General features: G+C 58.2%; 1 protein-coding gene and 1 long non-coding RNA gene across 5 annotated transcripts; both read left to right on the plus strand.

Annotated features, from left to right (window-relative positions):
• The first annotated feature begins 1,282 nt into the window (after positions 1–1,282).
• On the plus strand, positions 1,283–6,848 carry LOC141408577 (uncharacterized). Its single transcript, XR_012424104.1, has 2 exons — positions 1,283–2,234; positions 6,270–6,848. It is a non-coding gene; the product is annotated as an uncharacterized lncRNA (long non-coding RNA).
• An 8,389-nt stretch (positions 6,849–15,237) lies between these two features.
• TMEM250 (transmembrane protein 250) lies at positions 15,238–20,276 on the plus strand. Of its 4 annotated transcripts, none has more exons than XM_045374190.3 (2): positions 15,238–15,873; positions 17,867–20,276. In XM_045374190.3, exon 2 carries the CDS (start codon positions 17,991–17,993, stop codon positions 18,408–18,410), a length of 420 nt encoding a protein of 139 aa, XP_045230125.1. In that variant the 5' UTR covers positions 15,238–15,873; positions 17,867–17,990; the 3' UTR covers positions 18,411–20,276. The 4 variants fall into 4 exon arrangements, with proteins under 4 accessions (XP_045230125.1, XP_045230122.1, XP_045230123.1 ...); XM_045374187.3 differs by lacking the exon at positions 15,238–15,873 and adding an exon at positions 16,022–16,375; XM_045374188.3 differs by lacking the exon at positions 15,238–15,873 and adding an exon at positions 16,772–16,901.
• The last annotated feature ends 2,842 nt before the right edge of the window (positions 20,277–23,118 follow it).

Consider the following 23,118-nt stretch of genomic DNA (forward strand, 5'->3'; position numbering starts at 1 on the left):
ACCGCTGCCTCCCCGAGGGCTCGGTCTGTGCCCCGCACGCAGCCTGTCAGCTCCGAGACAGATCACTTGCTCCCCACGGCCTCGCTGCCAGCCCGGAAGGAGACTGTGGAGCATCCCGGTGGAACCGGGACCCTATGCTGTCTCCACGGGAGGCGTCCGGTGCCAGCCTGGCTCACCTGAGCCCCGGTGCACAGCAGGGCTTCGCACCAACCCCATGCCCCGTGTGCTCTTGCCTGAGAAGTGGGGTCTCCGTTTCTGTCTCTGTCTCTCTTCCCCCATCTCTGTCTCTGTTCCTCTCCCTCTCTCCCTGTCTCCTTCCCTCTCTCCCGTCCCTCCCTTTCTATCTCTCTCTCCCTCTCTCTCTCTCCCCCATCTCTGTCTCTCTCTCTCTCTGCCTGTCTCCTGCTCTCTCTGTCTCTCTCCCTCCTTCTCTCTGTCTCTCCCTCTCTCTCTCTCCCCCGTCTCTATGTCTCTCTCTCTGTCTCTCTCTCCCGTCTCTCCCTCTCTACCTGTCTCTCTCTGTCTCTCTCCCCCCTTCTATCTCTCTCTCCCTCTCTCTCTCTCCCCTGTCTCTGTCTCTCTCTCTCTCTCCCGTCTCTCTCTCTCTGCCTGTCTCCCGCTCTCTCTCTGTCTCTCTCCCTCCTCCTCTCTGTCTCTCTCTCCCTCTCTCTCTGTCTCTGTTTCTCCCCGCCCCACCGCTGCTGATTGCTGGGTGACCCTCTGGAGGGGGCGCCGAGCGCACACACGCCCCTGGCTTGGGTCCCCCACCCCCCGCCTGTGCTTCTGCAAGAAAAGTCGGCGCCCGGGCGGCGGGGCCGCTCTTCCCCTATCAGGAGGAAGGAAAGGGGCACAGGGGTCCCGGCGCGGGGCTGGGGGCGGCGCTGCAAGGCGGTCTCCCCTCCCCGAGCAAGCGGGGGTCCCGGAGCCGCGGGAAGGACAACGCCGCCCCCTGGCGCTGGCGAGCGCCGCTGCAGCTCCTCGGACCAGCTCGGAGCCAGCGTGGTGGCTGCGCGGCTGCGGGACGGGGCGGGCAGGAGTTGGGGGGCGGGCTCGGGGGCGGAGCGGGGTAGGGGTAGGCCCGGGTTGGTGGAGTATCGGGTGCGGGGGCGGGACAGGCTCGGGGTTGCGGGGCTGGGCAGCTGCAGGGGCCTGGCGGGAGCTGGGGGCGGGCTTGGGGACGGGGCAAGCTTAGGGATAGGGGTGGGGACGGGGGCGGGGGCGAGGCCCAGGGGATAGGGGCGGAGCAGGCTGGGGTTGGAGGGGTACCGGGTAGGGGCGGGGCAGGCTCCGGGGCCCGAGGGACCTTGCGCACTGGGCCTTTGGGGCGGCACTGGCACAGCGTCCCGCCTGGGGCTGCCCACGGCCCCCACATCCCTATGTCCTCCACCCCTGCACCCCAGGGACACCACGAACAGGCGGTGCGAGCTCCCGGGCTCCGCGCTCTGCAGCGCCCCTGTGCATGGGGCGGCCTCAGGAAGCCTGGGCTCCCGCAGCAGCGCCGGCCTCGGGCTGAGGTCCCCGAGCCAGGGCTCCACTTCCCGCTCAGCGGACCGCAGGAGTAAACTGAGGCACAGAGAGAGCCGGGTTCGCCGGGGTGCAGGAGCCGCACAGGGAGGATAGAGACTCAGTCAGACCTGGTGTGGGGGATCCAGCCGAGCCACGGACCCCAGCGAGGCCAGGCGCTGGGCGCGGGCCGGGGGCGCCCCCTGCTGGCCGCGTGGCGGCCGTTTCTCCCCCCCACCCCCCCCCGCCCAGGGCTCAGTCTACCCTGCAGCCTGTCTGGGCCACCCGCATTCACCTCCGAAACCCAACACTTCATACCCATGGGCTCGGTGCCACATCCAGGCACCACCCCATGCTCCCCTCCCCCCACACCCAAGTGTGGCGCTTCCCAAACCCCTGCCTAGAAAGCCACTAGCCCTGCCCGAGGTTTGCTCTCATGTAGGCCCCTGGCCTACACCCCAGGTTGCAGGGGGAGCTCTCTCCTGGGACCGCCCTCCGCCCTCTACCCTCCTGATCCCTGTTTGGCCTCCTCGTAGACCCCCAGCTGCCCCATTCCCTACTTGAGCACTCCTAGAGGTAGGTCCAGCCTGGCCTTGGTGTCCGGGACTGCTGCCAGGACAGAGGACAGAGCAATCAGATGCAAGGACCCGCCCCAGGACAACCAAGACAGCACGGCTGCCAAGAACCTTTTGTCAGAGATGCCTGGAGAGCGTTTCTCTCATTCCAACCAGGTCAGCCCTGCCTGAATAAGTTGTGTGATGCAGCGGGTGACAGGTGTGCGGACAGCCCCTCCTTCTCCAGGGCCGGTTCTGGGACAGGCACTGGGGTGAGTCTGGCCTGCAATCAGGAAGGCTTCCTGGAAGAGGAGGCCTTGAGCTGAATTTTGAAGGATATGAAAGGAAAAGTTTGCCAGGGGATGCGAGACTGCCAAGAAGGGGGGGGGGCACATGGGAAAAGGTTCAGGGGCGTCGGGGGTGTGGCCCCTGGCCATGGGCAGCCTGGTGTCCTTGGGACCGGGTGGCCTCAGCCATGACTGGGCTGAGTTAGAGTCTCTAGATGCTCAGAAAGGAGCCCAGACTCCTGGCTGTGGGTCAGGCTTGCCTTTGAGAAGGTTCCCTCTGAGTGGGAGGCAACTGCAGGAGGACCTGTGGAAGCATCTGGAAGGATTGGGCCAGTGCTGTGGGGTGTGATGCGAGGAGGGGACAGATCATAGTTGGGAAGGTGTTGATGACACTGTAGGTACCTGAGCAGCCAAGCAGGGACGCCAGAGCCTCCCTGTCCGTCCCCCGAGGGAGAGCCACGCAGCTGTGCAAGTGGGTGAGGATGTCTGTGCTCTGCTGCGGAAGGGACTCCAGGCCTCAGGTACCTGATCACGGAGGCGTGGCGTGCTTCTGGCCTGAACGTAAGAGAGGCAGGATGAATAAGGACAAACCCTGTGATTCCGCTCAGGGCCCTCAGAGCCACAGAGACAAAGTCAAATGGAAGGTCCTGGGGCTGGGAAGGGACGGGAGTAAGTGTTTCATGGAGATAGAGCTTCAGTTTGGGAAGGTGGTGAGTTCTGGAGATGGAGGATGGTGATGGGCTGCAGGACCGTGAATGTGCTCAGTGACACGGAATCGTGCACTTGGAAATGGTTAAGATGACAAATTTTGTTATGTGTCTTTTGCCACAATCAAAAAAAAAAAAAAAAAGAAAGAAAAAGGGAATGTAAACATACATTCCTAATCACACAGCCAGGATGTGGTTTGATCTTCAATCATGGAAATGTCATATCAACTAAAAAGTTACATTTAAAAAATGGTAATGGCGCCGGGCACGGTGACTCATGCCTGTAATCCCAGCACTTTGGGAGGCCAAGGTGGGTGGATCACCTGAGGTCAGGAGTTTGAGACCAGCCTGGCCAATGTGGTGAAACCCTGTCTCTACTAAAAATACAAAAATTAGCTGGGCGTGGTGGCGCACGCCTGTAATCTCAGGTACTGGGGAGGCTGAGGCAGAAGAATCACTTGAACCCGAATGGCAGAGGTTGCAGTGAGCCAAGATCATGTCACTGTATTCCAGTCTGGGCAACAAGAGCGAAACTCTGTCTGACCAAAAAAGAAAAAAAAAACAGGTAATGACAGCAAGATTGGCCAACAGGAGTGACAGTGAGGAGGAGAGTCTAGGACGCCCCTCGTTCCCAGCCCGGGGGTGAGTGGTCTCTAGAGCCCCAGATGCCTGAGCAGGATGGGAGGGTGTTTCTGGTGAGAGCACCACGGCCTTAGAAGCGCTGGGAATGGCCTGTCATTCTGCCAACAGCTCAGGGGTCCGTCAGTGGTGGCCCTGCTTGGTCCACTGTGAGTGGCCCAACCTGGACACTGTCACCCGGGCGGTCCCGGGGGCCCCAAAGGCAGGCGTGGGGATGCATCCCCGGCCTCTGTTTGTCCCAGAGCTTGTCCTGCGTAGACCTGCTCTCCCGGCACAGCGTGTATTTATTTCCATTCTCTTCTAACAGAAGCTGCCCGGCGATGCTGGAATTGGGAGTTGGGATGAAAATGGCTCTCGCTGTCACCTTCCAGCCCTCCTCACTTTACCCACCCTCTACCTGGGCTCCCTGTCTGTCACTTTTGATATCCTTTTTTTCTCTTTTTCTTGTGGTAAAATACACATAATTCGCCATCTTACCTTTTTTTTTTTTTTTTTTTTGAGACGGAGTCTCACTCTGTCCCCCTGGCTGGAGTGCAGTGGCGCGATCTCGGCTCACTGCAAGCTCCGCCTCCCAGGTTCCTGCCATTCTCCTGCCTCAGCCTCCTGAGTAGCTGGGACTACAGGCACCCGCCACCGCGCCTGGCTAATTTTTTTTGGACTTTTAGTAGAGACAGGGTTTCACCGTGGTCTCGATCTCCTGACGTCGTGATCCGCCCGTCTCGGCCTCCCAAAGTGCTGGGATTACAGGCGTGAGCCACCGCGCCCGGCCCATCTTACCATGTTTAAGCTCACAGTTCAGTGGCTCTGAGTGCATTCGCCTGATGGTGCAGCCATCACCTCCCTCCATCCACGGAAGTCTCCATCTTCCCCACTGAAGCTCTGTCCCCATGGAACACTCACACCCCCACCCCAGCCCCTGGCACCCACCTTTCCCCTTCCAGTCTCTGGGCGTGAAGACTCACACCGGGGTTTGTCCTTTGGCTGCCTGCACCTGGCTGTGGCATGCCAGTGTCTCCCTTCCAGGGACGTCACCCTCCCAGCTTCCAGCCAGGTCACAGCTCAGCAGCTCCCCAGATGCTTCGGGCCTTCCCTTCCCGAGACAAACGCTCCTGAGCCCCTCAGCCCCCCAACTCCTCCCTGCGAGGGGCGCTCTCAGCTGCCTACGTTGTAAGTGGCTGATGCCAGGCCTGGTTCCCTTGGCAGGAAACAGCCTCGCTGCCTCTCAGAAGACCCCAGGGAGGGTGGGTGAGGGTGGCGATGGTGGGGCTCAGGCGGGGAGCCCCCAGCCCGGCCGGCCAGTGGGCAGCACAGAGCTTGCCAGGGCACGTGTCAGCAGCCTTAGAAAGTTCAGCCCCGTCGGCAGGTCCAACCAGAGGGCGGTATTTGAAATGTACGCGTGCACAGATTTATGTGCAGGGATGTTCATCACAGCAGCATTTATAATAACAAAACATTGGCACCAACTCACACACCCAATCGGAGAAGAAAGGCGAGGTGAATGATGGCACATCTGAACTCTGGAATACACCACAGCCACTGAACACGAGATTTATGAGGGGTACTCGGACTTGAAAAAATGTTCAGTCCATAAGGTCAAGCAGGGAAAAAGCAGAATGCAAGCCCATGTATGTCCCGTCACCCCTATTTTGAAATTCAATTAAAACAGGGCATTTAGCCAGATGGAGAGCAGGGGCCGTCAAACGTCCGAGGCTGGCCTGAAGCCCCATCTGTGCAGGGTGCCACAGAGATGCGTGCTGAGGGCTTCACGGAGGTCCACCAAGAGGTGGGGGGAAGGGGGCCTTGGAGGAATGAGGTGGGGTCCCAAGGTGGGTTCAGGCAGCAGTCAGGGCCTTGGACTGCACCAAAGTGATTCAGCTCACGGTCAGCTCAGAAAAGGCATGCACCAGCCTCCTCCTCCTCCCTCCCTCTCTCTGTCTCTGTCTTTGTCTCTCTCCATCTCTGTCTCTCTGTTTCTCCCTCCCTGTGTCCCTCCTTCCCTCTGCCTGTCTCTCCTTCCCTCTCTCTGTCTGTCTCTCTGTCTGTTTCTCTTTGTCTCTCTCTCTCCATTGTCTCTTCCTCATCCACTAGAATGACACAATAAACAGGTTTGGCTCTGGTTGAATTAGATTCACTAAATTTTACAAAAATACCCACAAAACTTTTGTTCCATTTTTAAGCACAAACACCTGCGTGGGTCTCGGGGTGTCAGTGCAGTTTGCCTGGGTTTGGGGTTTCTGCCGGACGAGGCGGCCTCCTGCAGTGGCCGAGTAAGCCTGGGGCAGAGCCGCGGATGCCCAAGAGGCTCCAAGCCCACAGTGCAGGCGCCACCTCCAGCCCATGGTGTCCAAGACAGGGCCCCTTCCCCCAGAAAAGGACATAATCCTGATTTAATCAGGAATCTTCGGTAGGCACAAGCAGGCTCTGAAGGGGCGATGTGGATGGAAACAGCCATTCTGAGCACATTTGGGTTCTCATTGTTTGGGAAAAGATACAGAGGGACCCAGGCTGAGGTTGGTGGAGCCAAGCAAAACCGGAGTGGAGCTTTTTCCAGACGGTGTTCCCTGGTCTGGCTGCTGCAGGTGTGGGAAGGAGGCTGCCTCGGGCTGTTCCTAGACAGCAGTGAAGTCGAGCCCTGTGCCTGGCTGACGGAATCTACTTCCACGTCAGGGATTGACCGAAACAGCTCCCCAGCTGGAAAGAGAGCTGGTTCTCGGTCCCCACCTCGGAAGGCCTTCAGCTCCAGGCTTGGTGTCCCGCCCTGGCCCCCGTCGGGCTCGTGTTCACAGGAATTCATCATTTCCCAGCCTCTAGATTACTCTGAGGCTGATTAAATTAGCGAATGCAATCACAATCTGAAGCAAGTTAATTGAGAGAATTTATTTGGGTCTGACAGTTTTATGCATGTTTGATTAAGTATTATAAGGTTTGTTTTTGACTTTGCATAATTTAACTTTAAATCCTGCATGGGGGGGCCCATCAACCATTAATGACCAAAATAAACCTCTTGTAAGATGCTTCTTTTTATGATTTATTTCTGAATGCAATATCTTCCAGATTTTTTTGATGCTATTGCCAAAGTGACAAATATTTTTAAAGTAACATTTTGAGTCATCCCATTCACCCTGTAAATCTTCCAGAATGTATACAATTCATTAAAAGTTTTGAAAGAAGTACAAGTTAGCATTTATATGGCAACAAGTGACATATAAATGCGTATGTTTGTCTTCCAAGCGCGCCATAAAATGTATCCCCCCGTGAGCGCCTCAGAGCCGTACAAATCGTCCACGCACTGGGGTAATGATAAACTTGGTCACAAATCTTCACTGCTGTCAACACAAAACTGTTCAATCAACAGGAATATGAGTTGTGTGTTTTGTGAAATTAGCACAGGAGAAAATACAGCCCAGGCCTGGGTCTAGGGACACTGTGGCCCTGGGAGGAGGGCCTGAACCCAGGGTGAGTGCTAACCTTGAATGCAGGCTTCCTAAGCCCACTTTGTAATCTGAATCTGGGTGTGATGAGGCCACTTGCATTAGGCGGCCAAGGGCCTGCTGCCCAGAGAAGACCAGGACCACCAAGAAGATGGACAAGCAGCACCATCCTCCCCATGCTAAGAGCGTGGGGTCTCTGTTCATGAGCCTAGCCAATGCCCTGCATTCCAAGAACATCACTGCTTTCCAACGGTGGTGTTTATTAAGCACTTATTCTGCCCCAGCCTCAGCTAAGGGCTTCCCAGCATTAAATCTTCATTAATAGCCAAAAAGGATAAGCCCAGCTCATAGACATGCATGTTCAGGGATCTGAAGTCATTCACCCAACCGTGGACTCTCCTCTTGCAGCCTGGGATGGTGGGACAGGGACACTTCTGAAATCAAGCACATCTGTGATCCATGCCTCCCTGATGGCCCCTGACACCACTCACAAGGCCCCCAGATGCAGATCTGTGCCTGATGTCTTCTTCACCCCTGCATGGCACCAACAGGCTACTGGACACATGGTGCCAGGGCTGCCCCTGGGTGAGTTACATGCCTGTGGATGCCAGTGGGCCATGCAAGGCTGAGGCCTGTGGCCCTCCCAAGTCCTCAGGCCTCCATTTTTGAAAAGCCAGCACAAGCCAGGCACTTTAATCAGCCAGCCATCCAACCAACCAACCAACCAACCAACCAATCATCCAACCAACCAATCAACCACCCATCTAACCAAACAACCAAACATACAACAAACCAACCAGCCAACCAACCAACCAACCAACCAACCAACCAACCAACCATCCAACCAACCAACCAACCATCCAATCATCCAACCAACCAACCAACCAACCAACCAACCATCCAGCCAACCAACCAACCAACCAACCAAACAACCAACCAACCAAACAACCATCCAGCCAACCAACCAACCATCCAACCAACCAACCAACCATCCAATCATCCAACCAACCAACCAACCAACCATCCAGCCAACCAACCAACCAACCAACCAAACAACCAACCAACCATCCAACCAACCAACAAACCATCCATCTAACCAAACAACCAACCATACAACAAACCAACCAGCCAACCAACCAACCAACCAAACAACTAACCAACCAACCATACAACCAACCAACCAACCATCCAACCAACCAACCAACCAACCATCCAACCAACCAAACAACCAACCAACCATCCAGCCAACCAACCAACCAACCATCCAACCATCCAACATACCAACAAACCAACCAACCAACCATCCAGCCAACCAACCAACCAACCAACCATCCAGCCAACCAACCAACCAACCAACCAACCAACCAACCATCCAGCCAACCAACCAACCAACCAACCAACCAACCAACCATCCAATCATCCAACCAACCATCCAACTATCCAACCAACCAACCATCCAACCAACCAACCAGTCATATCCAACCAACCAACCAAGCAGTCATCTGACCAACCAATCATTCAACCAACTATCCAACCAACCAACCAAGCAAGTACACACTGGGCCCTACCGCCTGCCAGGTACCAGGAACTCAGGGAAACAGAGGAGTGCGCCTCCTTTCAGAGCTTGAGCTCCAGAGAGGCTGGACAAGAAAGCACAAGCATGGAAGTAACAAAGACCCTGAGATGGCAAAGGCAGCAGGGCCTCTGCACCCAGCACTCAGCACTGAGACTGAGTGATGTAGCCAGGCTTGGAAAGATCTGGAAAGTGCCAGCAGGCTGAGGGGACCGCAGGGAGGGGAGGAGCTGGGCTCTGAGGCTACCAACCCTCTCCCTAACCTGAGTGTCTGCCTCTGTCAGGGAAGAGGATTCTCCCGCAGGGGCTCCGAGGGGCCCACTGCCCCCCATCCTTCCAAAGAGGACACCATGGGGAGCTTGTGTCCAGGCCAACAGGGTACAGAAAGCACTGGTCCAAGTGCTGCCCCCCAGCCTCCACCTGATGGCCCAAGTGACCTCGAGCAAGTCGCTGCACCCCCTGGCCCCTGTAAACAGGGACAACCACAGCACACTTTCCCGGATCGCTGTGACCAAGGCCCCTGCCATGCTCAGCGGAGTGCCTGGTACACAGTTCTCCATCACTCCTCATCAGAGAACATCCAGAATGGGACGCCGTCAAATAAGCAACCCTTGGATTGCCTTGCCCGGCAGCCATAACAAAGGAACACAGATTCCGCGGCCTTAACAGCATGCATTTATTTACCCTCTCACAGTCCTGGAGACTGGAAGACCAAGATCAAGGTGTGCACAGGGTTGGGTCCTCCCAAGGCCTCTCTTCTGGACTTGCAGGTGCCGTCTTCTCCCTGTGTCCTCACGGTGTCATCCCTCTGTGCATGTCTGTGTCCTAATCTCCCCTTTGTTTACAGATACCAGTCAGATTTGGGCCCACCCTAATAACTTCATTTTACTTTCATGGCCCTTCCTCCCTCCCTCTCTCCCTTCCTTCCTCTCTTCCCCCTCACCCCCACACCATCACCTCCCTCTTTTTCTTTCTTTCTTTGTTTTTCTTTTGTAGAGACAAGTTCTGGCTATGTTGCCAGGCTGATTCAGAACTTCAGGACTCAAGTGATCCTCTGGCCCCAGCCTCCCAGTGTGTTGGGATTACAGGCACGAGCTGCTCCTGGCCTACCTTAGTAACCTCTTTAATGATAGTGTCTCCAAATGTAGTCACATTCTGAGGTGCTGGGGGATTAGGATTTTAACATATGATTTTGGAGGACCACAATTCAAACCCTAACAACACTTCATATCTCGCCCAGGTCTGTAGGTCAGGACCAAGCCATGGCCAAGCTAAGGGTCTGGCTCAGAGTCGCTTATGAGGTTGTAGAAAGGATGTCCCCAGGCCTGCAGCCCTGTAGAGGCCCAGCAGGAGCTGGAGAGTCTGTTTCTGAGGGGCTCGCCCACACGGCCGGTGACGTGGCACTGGCCACTGGCGGGGGCCTGAGTTCCTCCCACGAGGGCCTCCCCCAGAGCTGCTTGAGCATCCTTGCAACATGGCAGCTGTCGTGCCCTCACTCAGCTTCTCTCATGGGTGATCCGAGTCAGCAAGATGGAAGCCTTGAGGGATTGTGTGACCTGGCCTCAAAGTCACACCACCCTCCTGCCTTGCCCTCTGGCTCACACAGGGCAAGGAGCCATCATGGGCCACCTTGGGGGCTGGCTCCCCATAAGCGGGGGACAGGCCCTCCTCTGCAGGCTCCACGCAGGCCAGCAAAGCTGTTTCCCACAACATCCCTCTGATGCTTGTGTGTCCTTATCTCCACTTTATAGACAAAGGGACTGAGGCCCAGAGAGCTGAGATTTTGCCCACGGTGAGGAAGCGGTGGAGCCACGGTGGAAGTGGCAGGCTGGGTCTGGAATATTTGCTCTGGGTCACTCTGCACAGCCCTCCATTAATACAGTCTGCTCTTTCTGTGGCGAATAAAACATCTGCCTGACATGGGAACATCTGCCAGGGGAGGCAAGGCCATTTCCCCTGAAGGTGGCTATGAGGATTTGAAGTGACACGTTCTTCCACTCAAGCCAGCTGGGCACATCACAGACCACCCCAGACTCAGAGGCACAAAACAGCAACCATTTGGTTACACTCAAGGAGTCTCCAGGGAAGGGCTAGGCAGGACTCTTCTGCTCCACGCTGTTTGGGGCTCAGTTGGGAAGGCACAGGGTGGTGGGTGTTCCGGTCTCCTGGAGGCTTGTCCACGCTGGGGCCCAGCTTCTCCCAGCAGGCGCTAAGAGCTAAGAGGAGGCGGCATGCAGGAGGCAGAGGGGAAGCCACGGGGCTGCTTCTGCCTCAGCCCAGAAACTGTGCAGAGTCCCTTAGGCCTCTGTCTAGTTGCAGGACAGTCACAGAGGCCAGCCCAGTTTCGCAGAAAAGAATTGGCTTGGTCTCCTGCTGGGTAAGTGGGGAGGTGGCTGCAGAAGGGCCTGGGTGGAGATGTCCGTGCAGCCGGAGGATGCTGGGCTTCTGTGTACTGCGTCTCCTTCCCCAGCCTCCTGGGTGGCTCAGCTCAGTGGGGCCACAGGCCCCCACCTCATCCCAGAGACATGGAGAGGGGGGTGTCACTGAACTTGAAGTCACACTGGCCCTGTCCAACAACCAGTGAAAATGACCCTGGAGGCGGCCATTCTCTCCCATCCCTTCCCCTTCTCTGGCCCGAACCCTGCAAGGTGACTGCTGTCAGAGATAGGACTCTCTAGGCCTCTACTGTCCTGGCAGCAAGAGCCACTCCCTGCCGGGACCCTGAAGTCAACCAGCTGGATCAAGTGCCCACAGTGACCCCATCCTCCGCCCCCAGTCCCAGCAAGTGGAGGGACAGAGGGATGGTACTGGAGGGGTCAGGGGTGGGCTTCAACCCGTCCCACGACCAGGGGTTGTACTGTTTCCACCCATTCAACACACCTGCTCAGCACGTGCCCTGGGCTGGCCTCGGTGGGGAAAGTGCTCCTTCCAGGCAGGGGTTGCCTCGCTGTCCCTGCAAAGGCAGGACAACAGGTGTTCTCAGCTGCGTGGCCACAGACCTGGAGCCACCGGGTCCCACCAGGAGCCGCCTGGTCCCTCCTGCGCTTGGTGGCACCATGGGCACCAGCCCAGCAGGTGGCGCCAAGCCACTGCCCACAGCGCAGAAGGAGGCCGGGAGGGGACAGGGACGCGGACAGGGAAGCTGATGGGGACCCCGCTGGACCTCACACGCCAGGGCAAACCTGTGGCAAATCCCCAGCACACGGTGGTCCTGGGGTGACTGAGCTGTGGCCAGGTCACGGGCGCAGAGCTTAGGGAGTGGGCAAAGGGCCAGAAACAGCCGTGGCCGGGGAGGAAATCGGTGTCCTGGGAAGCTACTTGCGCTGTGCACGCGTGGACTGGGTCACCAGGCCAAAACCCACAGTGGCCACGGCAAGAGAGCACCGGGCCAGCGGAGACATAGGCCACCAATAGGCGGGGGCGGCTTTGCGTGTGAAGGAGGGGGAGGCAGGAGACAGTCAGATGTCCCTCACCGCCTGGGGACAGGGTGTGTGACGGAAGGGGCAGCCCGAGATTGAAGGCGCTTCCCAGAGATGGGGCATTCGAGCTGGGTCCTGAAGGGCAAGTAGGAGCTTGGAAGATGGAGGAGAGACAGAGAGAGAGAAAAAGCAACTGTAAAGGGGTCCAGGCTTCCGCCCTGCACCCTGGTTTCATAGGGAGTTAGGGGAGGCTGGCCGTTCTGGAGGGTCAGCCAGGGAAGGGCGACCCCCACTGTCTTCTGTGAAGAAGGAGTGGCCTCAGGGAGAGCGTCCAGCCACGAACACGACCAAGACCGGAACCCACACCTGGGGCACAGGTGCTTCCACACGTGTGGGGCTTGCAGATTCTCCAAACCAAAATTCAAGGCAGACAGACGGGACTTGTCCTATAACCCAAGGCGCGTGGGCGTTTCCCCGATTGTGGCGCCTCTGTTGAAGTCGAATAATAAACAGCTCCGCACTGAAATTCTCATTCTCCTGGAAAGGGCAACCAGGGCTCCCCCTCACTGTCCCCTCACCCCAAACCCCAAGTGATATCCCAACCTTGGCAGCAATGGGCAGCAGGCAGCAGGGTCAGCCTGGGCAGCCACCCTCACAGCTGGCCATCACCATCTAGCGGGGAGCAGAGACTGGTGGGGCAGATGGCCGACCAGAGAGTGTGGAACCATCAACGCAGACAAGCTGACAAGGGGACAGCTGCACCTTTGGAATTCAGGACACAGAACCCTCCTGTAGGGAGAAGCACGTGACTGCGGGCCCAGCCTGAGGTACTGGCGAGTGAGGGCCCCAGCTTTCCCGGAGATTCTACTACAGGGACATGTTTCAGGCCACTCTGGCTGATATGCACTTCTTAATTGTCCAAATCCAGCTTTTCTTTTTTTTTTTTTTTTTTTTTTGGTCATGCTGAAAACATAAAATCAGAAGTACAGAAATGTTAAAAAAAAAAAAAAAAAGTAAAATATATTCATCTCTCTAATCCCACCACACACACATCACCTCTGCAAACATTTATCTGCTTCCAGGACTTCACCCAGAAACAGACATCTAAGAATATGTTTGTGCTGACGAGGGGTCATACTAGACGTGATTTTGTGAACCACTATTTTTTTATTTTTTTTTTTTTTTGAGACAGAGCCTCACTCCGTCACCCAGGCTGGAGTGCAGTGGCGCGATCTCGGCTCACTGCAAGCTCTGCCTACGGTGTTCACGCCATTCTCCTGCCTCAGCCTCCCCAGTAGCTGGGACTGCAGGTGCCTGCTACCACGCCTGGCTAATTTTTTTTTTTTTTTTTTTTGTATTTTTAGTAGAGACAGGGTTTCACCGTGCTAGTCAGGATGGTCTTGATCTCCTGACCTCGTGATCTGCCCACTTTGGCCTCCGAAAGTGCAGGGATTACAGGCATGAGCCACCACGCCCGGCCTATGAACCACTTTTGACTCAGCCTGGGGGGCTGTCTTCTGGGCACAGTTGGCAGTGGGTTCACCTGACCCTAAGTTTGGCAACAGAAGCTTCAAGGCCTGTTCCTAATTTTGTATTTTCTTAAGGAAGTTCCCTAAAACCACAGAAGCCTCAGGCCCCACAAAACCTGTGTCTGCCCCTGGCTGCAGGACACTTTAGGGTCTGGATGCAGCCAGGGCCAGTCACAGCCTCACTAGCTGGCCACTCCTTTAAGGGTCTGTTCATTGGCAGCTTTGTTCTGATGGCCACAACCCCCAAGGGACCTCCTTGGCCTTTGGCTTGGGTGATGCTGACCCACAAGGAAGGGTCTCTGGCCCAGCAGTCCTGGGACGTCCCCTGTATGAAGACCATATGTCTGACATGGCACTTGCCACCCTTTCCAGTCATTTGCCCCTCAGCCTGTCCCTCTCACAAGATGGCAGGTGCCTTGAGGGTGGGGGCTCTGCTGTGCCTGTGTCCTTGGTACCCAGAGCAGGGTAACAGCATGGGGGCAAGGGCAGGCACACATGCTGCGCTTCTCTGGGCGGGTACAGCAGGAAGCAGGGGGCGTCAAATCCAGAGCTGGGGCCAGGGGACTGCAGGGCAGGGAGGACACGGGAAACGCACAGCAAGTTTGGGGCTGTGGCTCTGCCCCTCCCGTGGCACAGCACCAGATGGGCCTGGTGTGAGCCCTGATCCATGGACAGGCGACCACCCTCACCAGCACGTGAGAAGCCGAGTGACGGGTGACCACCTGGTTTACACACCACCCTCTTTCTGGCCACGGGAGCTGTCTTACAGTGCCGGCGTCCCAGCATGAGCTGCATGGGAGGGAGAATTCTCTTTAGTTAGTTTGTCTCTAATGGTCCTTAAAACAGAAGACAAAAAATGAAGGCAGGCATTAAGATGCTTTTTATTATCTCAATGTTTATATATTTAAAATGTTTATTTTTGTGGAGGCCATGTTGCCAGCCATGTCGCCCAGGCTGGTCTTAAAACTCCTGGGCACAAGAGATCTGAGGCCGGAACGACAGGTGTGAGTCACCACGCCCAGCCTTATCTCAATAGCTAAACGTGTGGATCTGCCTCACATCTGGAGAGGCAGAGAGGTGTGCCAGCAACGGGGCTATTGAGGAAGGAAGACCTGTTTACTGATTTTAATTTTTTTGTAGAGACAGGGGTCTCACTATGTTGCCCAGGCTGGTCTCAAACTTCTGGGGCAAGTGATGCCCCTGCCTCGGCTCCCAAAGCAGTGGAATGACTGCCGTGAACCAACACTTCTTGCCTGACACCTGTTTCTTTTGGAATATTTGCCACCAGCCATCGGTAAAGAAAACGGGCTCTTGGCCTTTTTTGCTGTGCTACCTCCTGGTGCCCTTTGGTCGTCCAGATGTTCCTCGAACTCCTGCTCATGCAGGAGTAAAGGCGGCTCTCTCTCCAGTGGCGAGGATGGGGCCACAGTGGAGAACGTAGCTGCGCCAGCCCTCAGGGCGGCCCTGGTCCAAAGGACGTGGGTCCAGGAGCCAGCTCGCTGTCCTGGGAGGAGCCAGCTCGCTGTAGCCAATGACGGGCCTGGTGGGCAGGAGGGCCCAGCCCCCTTGTTCCAGTGCCATGAATCTGAAGGGCCACCCACTTTCCGGTCGCCCCAGGGCCTGCTGACCCTGCCTTCCCCTCCCACCCAGCAGCCACACCCAGGAGCGCTCCCCAACACACTCCTCGCTGGAAACCCCCAGGACACCCGCCAGCCTGTACGAACCAGGCGTGGGGACACTAACACAAGTCCTTTTCCTTCACTGGGGGAACCCTGGGGCTGCTGCTGGGCCTGCTCGCGCTCCGGGGCTGTCCCCTCTTCGGCTGCCGAAGTCGCCGCTGGCCCACCAGGCCTGGCAGCCACCCACCCGCTCCCTGCCGCCCGGGTCCGCGTGGCATCGGCCGCCCCCACCCTTCCCCGCCCTCCCGGAGCCCGGGGGACGCCCCCATTCCCGCCGCCGCCCCGTCCTCCCAGCCCCAGACCCGAGCCTCGTAGGGCGCCTTCGCACACGGTCCCGCGAGGACCAGATCTGTTCCCGGTCCCTGGGCCGCCCATCTCCGCCGGGAAGGCGGCTTCCTCCGGGGCCCGGCCCCACCCCAGCGACCGGCAGCAGCGCGCCGAGTCGCAGACACCTCAGGCCGGGGCCACTACCAGGGTCAAGCCCTGTTCTGGGACCAAAGGACGACTCCACGGGAGCGCGCCTGCGCACCGCCCCGAGGCGCCCCAGGAACGGTAGGCTCAGGCCAGCCATCTGCGCCTGCGCAAGACCAGGCGCGACCCCGAGGGCGTTCGGGGGAGGGAACGCTGCGGACTGCTCGCAGCGTGCGCACGCACGCACGCACGCACGCGCGCCTCGGGAAGCGTCGAGTCCGGGACGCCCAGAGCGGGCACGGAGCAGGGGGAAGGGAAGCGCGGCTCGGTCGGCGCGGGTGGAGGGGGCGTGAGGCCGGCCTACGGTGGCCGTCGAGGGACGGCGCTACGGCTCCCACGCTGGGCCAAACGCCTCCGGCGGCCGCGCCCGGGCGCCCCTTCACCTGCAGGGCGACCCCAGCCGGGGACGCGTGAACCACGCCCGCAGCCGCCCCGCCGGCGCCCCCAGCCCCGCGTCCCGGCACCATGCGGCCGCCCTGCGCACGGAGCCCCGAGGGACAGGGGCGCCCGCAGGCCCGGCCCCCAGCACCGCCGGCCGGCCCCGAGGTCCGGGACGCCAGCGCCGCCGCGGAGAGGGCACCGGGTGAGCGGCGGGCGGGGACCCGGCCTCGGCGGGGGCCGTCTCCAGGGCAACGCGCGGCGCGGGACCCGGAAGTGGCTCCGGCAGGGGCTCTGCAGCCAGGGGGCCCGGCGCGGCGCAGGCCCGGTGCTCACGAGGCGTTGCGGTGGCCCGTCGCGTCTCTGCGGCCCCGAGGAAACGGTCCTGGGTCCATGGGCCGGGCCGAGCGGGCGTCTGCAGAAAGACGGGGACCCGGATGGAGCCGCGGGCCGTGAGACCCCGCGGGGACACAGCCCCGCCGAGCCACGTTTGAGGGGCACCGCCATGGCTGGGGTCCCGGTGGCTGCGATCTCCAGGCCGAGGCCGGCCTTAAATCGGGCCGCTCTGGCTCCTGCACCGCGTGGAGGAGCCGGGCGGAGGGAGAGGGCGAGGCTGGGCCCCTGGCCCCTGCGGGCACGGGAGGGTCCGGCGGCCCGGTCCCTCCCGCTTCCGCTCCGGGCAGGTACCCACGGCAGGGCCCCAGGCTGAATCTATCTGACGGCAGGCGAAGGTCTTGGCAACAGTCCCCTTAGTGTTACCAACTTTCCTACTCCGATTTTATTTCCTGACCTTTGAGTTCATTCCGTCTGCAGATTATTTAGGCAAGCTATAAACGGCATTTACTAGGTGAAGCTAGAGAGCCAAATGCCGCGTCTACTCTTTGCAGCCCAGTCTGTAGGGCCGCTGCCAGACCCCGGGCCGACCCCACACGGGGACCTGGGCGCTGTGCCTCCACTGTGCACGCCAGGCCCAGCCTCTTACCTCCCACAGCTACTCGCAAGAGCAGTGCTACTGGCACCCCCATTGGACAGAGCAGGAGCCGTCTTGGGGTCAGGTGACCTGCCCAAGGTCACTGCTAGGGAAGGACAGTGCCAGGGTTCAGGCCCAGCAAGGTGACCCCAGGGCCCCCCAGCCGTCCATCTGGCCCCTAGCACTTGTCAGGTTGCTGGAGTCACCTGCCCCCACCGGGCTTGTTCTCGGTTCACCTGTGAGTCCCTTCTCCCGGCCCTGTGGTGGCTTTTTGCAGGCACCATTTTAGGGCTTGTGTCAGTCCTGGTTCAGGCAGCCACAGAAGACCAGGGCAGTAACAGGCAAACTGCCTAAGAGCAGAGAGTGGTCCAGCTTGTGGGGGGCTGCGGGGATCCTGCAGGAAAGAGCCACTCTTGCCCCTTCCCATCCGTTTTGGCATTGACCACCTCCGGGGGCCTCCCCTGGCGGCTGCCCCGAAGGCCCCCCTTCCCCAGTGCTGCCCTAGAACAAGCACTTTGGCTTCCCCAGGTGGTGGGCCCCCTGGAAGTATCCTTGGGAGGGTTTGTGAAAAGAGTAAGCCTGGGAGTGCCCGCAGATCCTGCCCTGGACTCCCTTTTCCCGTAGTCCGGGCGCTGGAGTTTGTGTCCGCCTTCGCCAGCTGATTGCCTGGGGAAGGATCCACACAGTGTCCTCACACTGACATGGGTTTTGCGGCTCTCCCCGCAGGCCGACGCCTCCCGCGAGGCTCAGTGGCCGGCTCCCAGGCCTAGGCGCCCATGACCCCTACGCTGACCGCTGCCTGGACGCCGCCGCCACCACCGCGAGCTAGCGCCGCCGCCACCAGGGCCCAATGCCGGTCATGCCCATCCCGAGGCGGGTGCGCTCCTTCCACGGCCCGCACACCACCTGCCTGCATGCAGCCTGCGGGCCCGTGCGCGCCTCCCACCTGGCCCGTACCAAGTACAACAATTTCGACGTGTACATCAAGACGCGCTGGCTGTACGGCTTCATCCGCTTCCTGCTCTACTTCAGCTGCAGCCTGTTCACCGCGGCGCTCTGGGGTGCTCTGGCCGCCCTCTTCTGCCTACAGTACCTGGGCGTTCGCGTCCTGCTGCGCTTCCAGCGCAAACTCTCGGTGTTGCTGCTGTTGCTGGGCCGCCGGCGCGTGGACTTCCGCCTGGTGAACGAGCTGCTCATCTACGGCATCCATGTCACCATGCTGCTAGTCGGGGGCCTGGGCTGGTGCTTCATGGTCTTCGTGGACATGTGAGGGCCGTGGGCGTGAGCTTGATGTATCGTCCCGGCCTGTGGCTGTGTTCTTTACATCGGTGGGACTGCCCATGCCGCAGGCAGTCGCTGCTGCCTGGCGCCCACGGAGAGAAAAGAAAGGGCTGAGACTTCCGTGATGGGGGTGCGGATGCCGCCCCTAGGCTGGCTTCCTGCGTCCACCCTCCCCATGTGCACTCTCAGGGGCGGCGCCCACCTGCGGGTGGCTCCTGTTCACACGACTTCAGGTCATACTGCGGAGTGGGCCGTCTGTTCTGCCTCTCTGTGGGCTTCTCTCCAGGACCACAGCTGCCAGGGACTTTAGATGTCACCCTGGGAGGCCTCTGGACACAGAGGGCTGTGTGCCCAGGAACAAATCCGGAGGGGGGGCCATCCTGGCTGCACAGTCCCTTCCTGCGTTCCCTGGTCTCAGGCCCAGCCAACGGGACACGGAAGGCTCCCCTCGCTGACACACCACACTGCCACAAAGCTGCTTACTCTGCCCTGGGCCGCCTGAGTCCTGGCACTGCCCGTGTACCACCCTCTGTCACCCTGAGGGGCTGTGTGGGTCCTGAGTCCCCAGCCAGCCTTCAGGGTCTCCTTAGATTGTGTAGATGCAGTCTAGCAGGGGGGTGGAGAGGGGCTCAGGTGGGAGGGGCCTCAGCAGGCTCTCAGCTCAGGGGCTGGCCTGGGGGAACCCTGGGAGCCAAGGGCTGACTCCAGCAACACTGGCCTGTCTGCCTGTTCTGGGAGGGCTGTGAGGATGTCCTCAGATGCTGTGGATTTCTGGGGAGGCACTTCCATTCCTTTCTGGGTTTTTTTGCAGAGGAGGGCTTTGGGCCTCTTTCTTTGGGGGAACATCCTCAAAGAAAGCGTGAGAGATCGAGGCTGCAGTGAGCTGGGATGGAGACTTGCGTGTCCCGAGTGTCCGCAGCAGGTGGCAGAGGCCTCAGTGTGGCAACCACAGCCCCGGAGCCTGTGTGGTACCAGCAGCATCTTAGAGTCCCCGGTATATGCTGAGATCCTATCCCACGCTGCCCTCCAGTGACTGGGAGGCCCAAATGATGGCACAGAGGCAGGTGGGCTGGAGGGGCACAGATGCCTGTGTTCAGGGAGGGCGGCCACCATGGGCCGGGGTCTCATCCAGGACCCCGTGCTCTGCTCCTCAGCCTTGCAGTCGCGGTAGCACTGTGGTGGACTGCCCATGGCCGTGTGGCTTTGGGGGCAAGTGGGAGGGTGCCCTGAATAATGATTACAGGGACAACAGGCAGAGCTGCCCTAAAGCAGGACACAGGGTGCGGTACTGACAACCCTAGCGTCACCCCAAATCCACGTCCCCACACTCCGGGCATGGGTGGGACTTGTGACCCTGCCCTGTCAGGTGGACCAGTGGCCCAGGAGCCAGGAGGACAGTTGTGTGCCACTGGAAGAGAAACTTTTTGAAAAACCCTGAATCAGGTAGAGAAAGCAAAAAAATCTTTGGCCGTAAACCGTGCTAATTTGTTGGCAGCTTCTGTGGATGACCTCCGTTGAGCCCGGGCTGTGTCCAGGCCCTGGGCAGGCGGGCAGGAGTTCTGCGTGGGCCTCATTTCTTGCTGCAGAGAATCTTTTGCACTAAGTCACGCTGTTTCCTCAAAGAAGCTTTGTTTTTTGTTAATGTGTTACTCAGAGTCACCCAGGCCCCTCGGCTGAGGGTGAAGGTGGGGCGGGAGGCAGGAGGGGGCTGGCAGTGCCGCTTGTGTGGTGTCAACGCTGCAGGGAGTCGCGGCACCTTGGTGCCCTCTGAGCACCTGGCCGCCTGCTGTCCCCAGTGCCTGTGAAATTCGTCATGAGATGACCCACCTGCATTAAACCTATTTTTTTAATGTGTTGATGGAGTGATTGCTTAAAGCTCAGTTGTTTTATTCCTTTTTGAAGGACGTAATAATCATCCAGAGCACCATAGAAACCATCTTCTTCTGTAAGATGGGAAAGTTTCCACAAACACTCGTTGTGATGCTGGGGAAGTAGCCCCTGAAGCCAGGGTTCCCCTTGTGGGAAGCTGCCGTGGGGAGGTGGCCTAGCTGACAAGCAAGGATTTGTCAGCAGGGCAGTCACCAGGACACTGCTATGCAGGCCGGTGGAGGTTGCATTCAGCTGACTGGCCCATTCAGAGTTTTTTCGGTTTTTTTTTAGACGGAGTTTTGCTCCTGTAGCCTGGGCTGGAGTGCGTTGATGTAATCTTGACTCACTGCAACCGCCACCTCCCGGGTTCAGGTGATTCTCATGCCTCAGCCTCCCAAGTAGCTGGGATTACAGACACCCGCAACCTCACCCAGCTAATTTTTGTTTTTAGTAGAGATGGAGTTTCACCATGTTGAACGGGCTGGTCTCAAACTCCTGACTTTAGGTGATTCACCTGCCTCGGCCTCCCAAAGTGCCGGGATTCCAGGCGTGAGCCCCTCCACCTGGCCTAGTTCAGAGTCTTAGTGTTTCCGACGCTGCTGAAAGGCGAGAGGCCTCAGGGCTGTGAGCAAGCACAGCACGATCCACCGCAGGGGGAGATGCACACACACAAAAAAAGGTTGGAAGAAAAATAAAACCGGCCGGGCGCGGTGGCTCAAGCCTGTAATCCCAGCACTTTGGGAGGCCGAGGCGGGTGGATCACGAGGTCAGGAGATCGAGACTATCCTGGCTAACATGGTGAAACCCCGTCTCTACTAAAAATACAAAAAACTAGCCGGGCGTGGTGGCGGGCGCCTGTAGTCTCAGCTACTCGGGAGGCTGAGGCGGGAGAATGGCGTGAACCCGGGAGGCGGAGCTTGCAGTGAGCCGAGATCACGCCACTGCACTCCAGCCTGGGAGACACAGCGAGACTCCGTCTCAAAAAAAAAAAAAAAAAAAGAAAAAGAAAACCAAAGTTCTTATTTATTCAAAAAAACCGTGTGAGGCCAGGTGCAGTGGCTCACGCCAGTAATCCCAGCACTTTGGGAAGCTAAGGCAGGAGGATCACTTGAGCCCAGGAGTTCAAGACCAGCCTGGGCAACAGAGTGAGACCCCATCTCTACAGAAAATTTAAAAGTGAGCTAAGGGCCGGGCGCGGTGGCTCAAGCCTGTAATCCCAGCACTTTGGGAGGCCGAGACGGGTGGATCACAAGGTCAGGAGATCGAGACCATCCTGGCTAACACAGTGAAACCCCGTCTCTACTAAAAAATACAAAAAACTAGCCGGGCGAGCTGGCGGGCGCCTGTGGTCCCAGCTACTCGGGAGGCTGAGGCAGGAGAATGGCGTGAACCCGGGAGGTGGAGCTTGCAGTGAGCTGAGATCAGGCCACTGCACTCCAGCCTGGGCGACAGAGCAAGACTCCGTCTCAAAAAAAAAAATAATAATAAAAAAAAAATAAAAGTGAGCTGGCCGTGGTGGTGTGCGCCTAGGAGATCGAGGCTGCAGTAGCTGTGATTGCAGCACTGCACTCCAGCCTGGGTGACAGAGTGAGACTCTGTCTCTAAAACACAAACCAGTTTGAAGATTGAGAGACAAGCTATTCATATTATTCTAGAATCTTTGCTTTGTAAAGCCTTCCTTAGCTTGTGTGAAGGGAGGAAGTTCACGTTTCTCATTTTTTCACTTGCAAAGGCTTCTAACAACATGAAGATGACAACGATTTCCTCCCAGGCAGTTATTATGGCCAGAAAGTATCACTTAAAGGGAAACCAGCTGGGTGCAGTGGCTTACACTTGTAATTCCAACACTTTGGGAGGCCCAGGTGGGAGGATCGCTTGAGCCCAGGAGTTCCAGATCAGCCTGGGCAATAGGGAGACCCTATCTCTACAAAAAAGATTTTTAAATGAGTCAGGTATAGTGGCGCTCACCTCTAGTTCCAGCTACTCCGGAGGCTGAATGGGGAGGATTGTTTGATCCCAGGCCGGGAGGGGTTGAGGCTACAGTGAACCATGATTCTGTCATTGCTCTCCAGCCTGGGTGACAGAGCAAGACCCCGTCTCAAGAAAATGAAGGAAAACTCTGGATTCCGTTAGGTAACAAGTTATCCATTGTAGAGTTTTGTGGAACCGTTTCACCAAACTTTTGGTGTTTTGTTTTTGACGGCAGAGTTCGTGAAATCATTACTAAAATGTGTGCCCCTGAAAAGCTTAGGAGGGTGACACTTGTTTTACCAAACCCAGGGCTGAAGCTTGGTGTGGAGCACTGCTTCCCAGACCGGGCTTCTGATCCGAAGGTCTGGGGGCTCTGTGTGTCCCACAGGGGATGCCAGGCCGCAGCCGAGTCCTGAGGTGGGCGCAGGGCCTGGCTACACAGCCTTACCTGTGCACACAAAGCTGGGGCAGTTAGCCAACGGGCCCTGTGAGGCTTGGCCTGGGAGAGTGGCCTGGTCTTTTTGCTTTGCCAGGTGTGGGTGAAGGTGGCTATGCCCTTGACTGGTCACACCTGGCCACGCCCCACACCAGAGAGGCTGCAGGAGGGCTCCTGCCTTCCCTGGGGGCTTCCCTGGCCCTCCCCGCCTGGCTTCACTCTGGTTTTCAGTGGATTTGGCATGTTTTCCGTTGTTCCCTGCCTAGGCCATCTCAATCTGATAGAACTCCCCGCGACAGTGCGAACGCCTCATCCGCACTGCAGTGTACAGGAGCCACCAGCCCACAGGACCACTGAGTACAGCGACAGGCACCACCGTGACACCTGAATGTCTCATCAGACCCAAGGAAGCAGTTCCCAC

Source organism: Macaca fascicularis, chromosome 15, assembly GCF_037993035.2.
Source record: "Macaca fascicularis isolate 582-1 chromosome 15, T2T-MFA8v1.1".
In the NCBI taxonomy this organism is placed as follows: Eukaryota; Metazoa; Chordata; class Mammalia; order Primates; family Cercopithecidae; genus Macaca; species Macaca fascicularis.